The 3,211-nt window shown below is 33.3% G+C and overlaps 1 protein-coding gene across 1 annotated transcript in view; it reads left to right on the top strand.

Moving 5' to 3' along the window:
* Window positions 1-2,945, top strand: part of LOC142337915 (neuronal acetylcholine receptor subunit alpha-5-like) — a 33,815-nt gene extending 30,870 nt beyond the window's left edge. The window contains exon 11 of the mRNA XM_075387550.1: window positions 2,532-2,945. Coding sequence (XP_075243665.1) covers window positions 2,532-2,815 — 284 coding nt within the window. The 3' untranslated portion in view covers window positions 2,816-2,945. The remainder of the gene's footprint in view (window positions 1-2,531) is intronic.
* Window positions 2,946-3,211: the final 266 nt, after the last annotated feature.

The following is a 3,211-nucleotide window of genomic DNA, read 5'->3' as shown; positions in this document are numbered from 1 at the left end:
TTGCATTAACAGAAATAAACGATCTGATGAATAGAATAAGATGAAACAAATTTTTGTCTTTTAACGATTTTCAAATACTTTTACATCGAATTGTAGCACTAGCAGAGAAGAATTATTTTTGTAATCTGAATCATATAATAAATAGTAAAATAAAATAAAACATTTAATAATTCTTTAGTTAAAACAATCTCTTCAGAGAGATTCCTGTGTTTCGTACAATTGCTTTGGAAAACCAAAAACTCCATCCACAAACATTTTGTTGACTTTCTCCTGTGAATTGTTTTAATTTTGAAAAAAAGTTTCAAAACAAAAAAAAGTTATTGGTTTTATAAGTTTTTCGGTATATCGTTCTCTTGTTTGATCTCACCAGTCGCTACTAGGAACCAAATGTGCCAACTCTCAACTGCAAAATGCCGCTCGATATGGGAGATACATGTTATGCTCAAATTTTAAAAGAAATTTTTGTACCTTCTGACGTTGATGTAATTGTCAGTGTCTAGTTAAAGTGCAACTTTCGTTGTATTCCAATTCGGTATATTCCAATCGCAAATGAAATTCATAATGCTGTTGTTTAACTGAGAAAAATTGAGGAAAGAATTGAGGTGTCTTACTGGAAGAAGGGTAGAATACATTTTCTAGGACCTAAACTGGAAAAATCTGAAAAGGCGACGTAAGCAGTGAAAGGTAAGAAGCTGTGAAAACAAATCAATCGCATTTTTCTGACTTCAATTGTATTGGCTTCTGTCTATTTGTTACCACTTTGTTATATCTTGTCTCACTTTTCAAAAATCTTAATTTTGATATGATTAACTCACCGTCAAGTACTTGTAAATTTTTTGCATCTTCTGTGCCAACAGAACAATTGACCAAGCAAAAAGTGTATTCAGATTTTTCTGAAAAACGTGATTTATTATTATTATTTTGTTTGTAGTCATTGAACTTTGAATCCATCGAAAATGGGATTCATTTCATTTAGTAAACAGAAAAGGTTTGTAATGCAGGAAGCACATAAACTATTTCTAAAAAATTTCTTAATTGAGAACAATCTAAATGTTAAATGTCTTTGAGTTGTCCTATGTTCAACGTCATCAAAGCAAGGTGAGGTTAAAAACCTCCCTAAGAAATGGCGTGTGGCATAAAAATCTAAATGCAGTCAATGCATCGTACCCCACTAAAACGAGATAGTTTCTAATGAATGCATTAGCCATGAGTCATATTCATTACTCGTCTATACTGTTAAGTAGAATTACAACTAAGTTGATCATGTCATAAGAGAACAATTAAAATTGGCAGCCAAAACTTGTTTTGAAAGAGGAAAAAATGATTTTGCAACCAAAATCAAGTTAAAAACTAACATTTTTATCATTAAATTTTTCTGAGTATATAGAACCTAAACAACAATAAAATTTACAAAGCAATCAGTTGCCTGCCTACAACAGATTAGACTACTCAACTTAAAATTCAGTCAAAATAAATGAACAAAATGTCTTTCACACGCAATCAAATCTAAAAAACGCAATCTAAAAAAAACGTTAAAAATGTTTTTCAAAACCAATTTAAACGGGAACGTCGACATGTTACGCGCAGGAAGTTGACCTGGACTGAATTTAAATTCATTACATGAGGGTCGAACTAATTTCACTATACTTCTTGTAAGATAAATTTGCTTATTATATTAACTTTTTAGGTTAAACGTCCCCATTTGAATGTAATTTCGCATTTATCTGGGTAACTAACATGTATTTTTGTTTGAATTTTTACCGAGTACCTACTTGCAATTAAATCATTAACTCTAATTTTCTTGAGTCATTTTTTAGCTGTTTTTTCAAGCCTGGTTTTAAAAAATAAAAATAGAGAGCAATTAAAGAAATTAGAACTTTTTCCAAAACAATGACTGATTATTCTCAGTTTTACTCGATTTTTTCTCAATTATTTTTCATTTATCTTAAAACTACTTTTATTAACTATTAAAATACGGGCTCTAAGAAAATACTCACTCTAAAAACTGCAATTTTGAGCTCAAAACATACAATTTCATCGTCAGAAATTTTGTCTTGCATCAAAGAAATTGGTGATATACATCTGTTTAATGCTTTTGCTCAAGACATTCATTATGATCAGCAACACCAAAAACAAATTTCTGAAGATTTTTGCTGTTCAATTTTAGATACAAATAATTGTTCCAATTCTTTCCAATAATTATTAGAACTCTTTAACTGTGAAGAAGTTCGATGAAGTGACCTGGCTCTTGAAAACCTTTTATTATATCTTCTTTACCAGCGCTTTGGCCCTCAACAATTGGACGAGAAGTGTGTAAGAACCAAGTTCCCTTTTTATTAATTGCTCTCGAACGAAATTTTTAGCAATTAGAGTAATTAAATTAATGTAATAATTCTACTCTAATGATGGAACATTACCTTTAGAAAAAAATCAAATGTTCTGTTGAGTTTGTCTGGGTATACTCAATACTCAAGTCGACTACTATGAACAGGCTGATGATTAAATTTGGGCTTATCAAAACGTTTGTTCAGATGGTGGTATAACCTCTGGCATCATTGGGGGAGGCGGCGGTGGCTTTGACCGAGTCATAGCCCAGCTGGGCAAACTAGAAAAACTGTGTGAAGGCATAATGTACGACAAACAACGAGACAGACGCAGGGGAGCTGTGATCAGAGACTGGCAATATTTGAGTAGGATAGTTGACAGAATGAGTGCTATTCTGTTTGTCTTTCTCACAACTTCAATCTCATTTTATTACATCTTACTGGCAAAATATGGAGAGCCAGATTTGGACGTCGATAGACCGTATTATTGAGAACTCATAGGGTGCAATAGCGAGCATGGGCTTATTTCCCCCGCTACCCTCCCCCCTCTTTACCACCCCAACCCACAAGTAGGTTTATTCCTCTCACCCTCCCATATACAAAGTGTGTAGACATACAGCAAAATATATAGCAATGAAGTTTAGTTTGGCCACTGCATTTGGTCACAAATGAAGTTTACCCGCTCATATGGGGGGGGGGGAGTTTCACGTGTGGAAAAGATTGAGACGTTGACTATTGTCCGTTCTACATACGCATAATACAACTTGTTATTTTGAACATTACCCCGCAGAGTCGGTACCGTATTGAGACGCTAATTCGCTAATTTTTACCCCCCCCCAAAGGGTAAATTAAAAGGGTAAATCCATAAATTTTTTTGGGGTCTTAGT

This window comes from Convolutriloba macropyga, chromosome 4 (genome assembly GCF_964194025.1).
Source record: "Convolutriloba macropyga chromosome 4, txConMacr16.3, whole genome shotgun sequence".
NCBI lineage: Eukaryota > Metazoa > Xenacoelomorpha > Acoela > Convolutidae > Convolutriloba > Convolutriloba macropyga.
The sequence above is the reverse complement of the archived record's forward strand: the minus strand, read 5'-3'. Positions and strand labels throughout refer to the sequence as shown.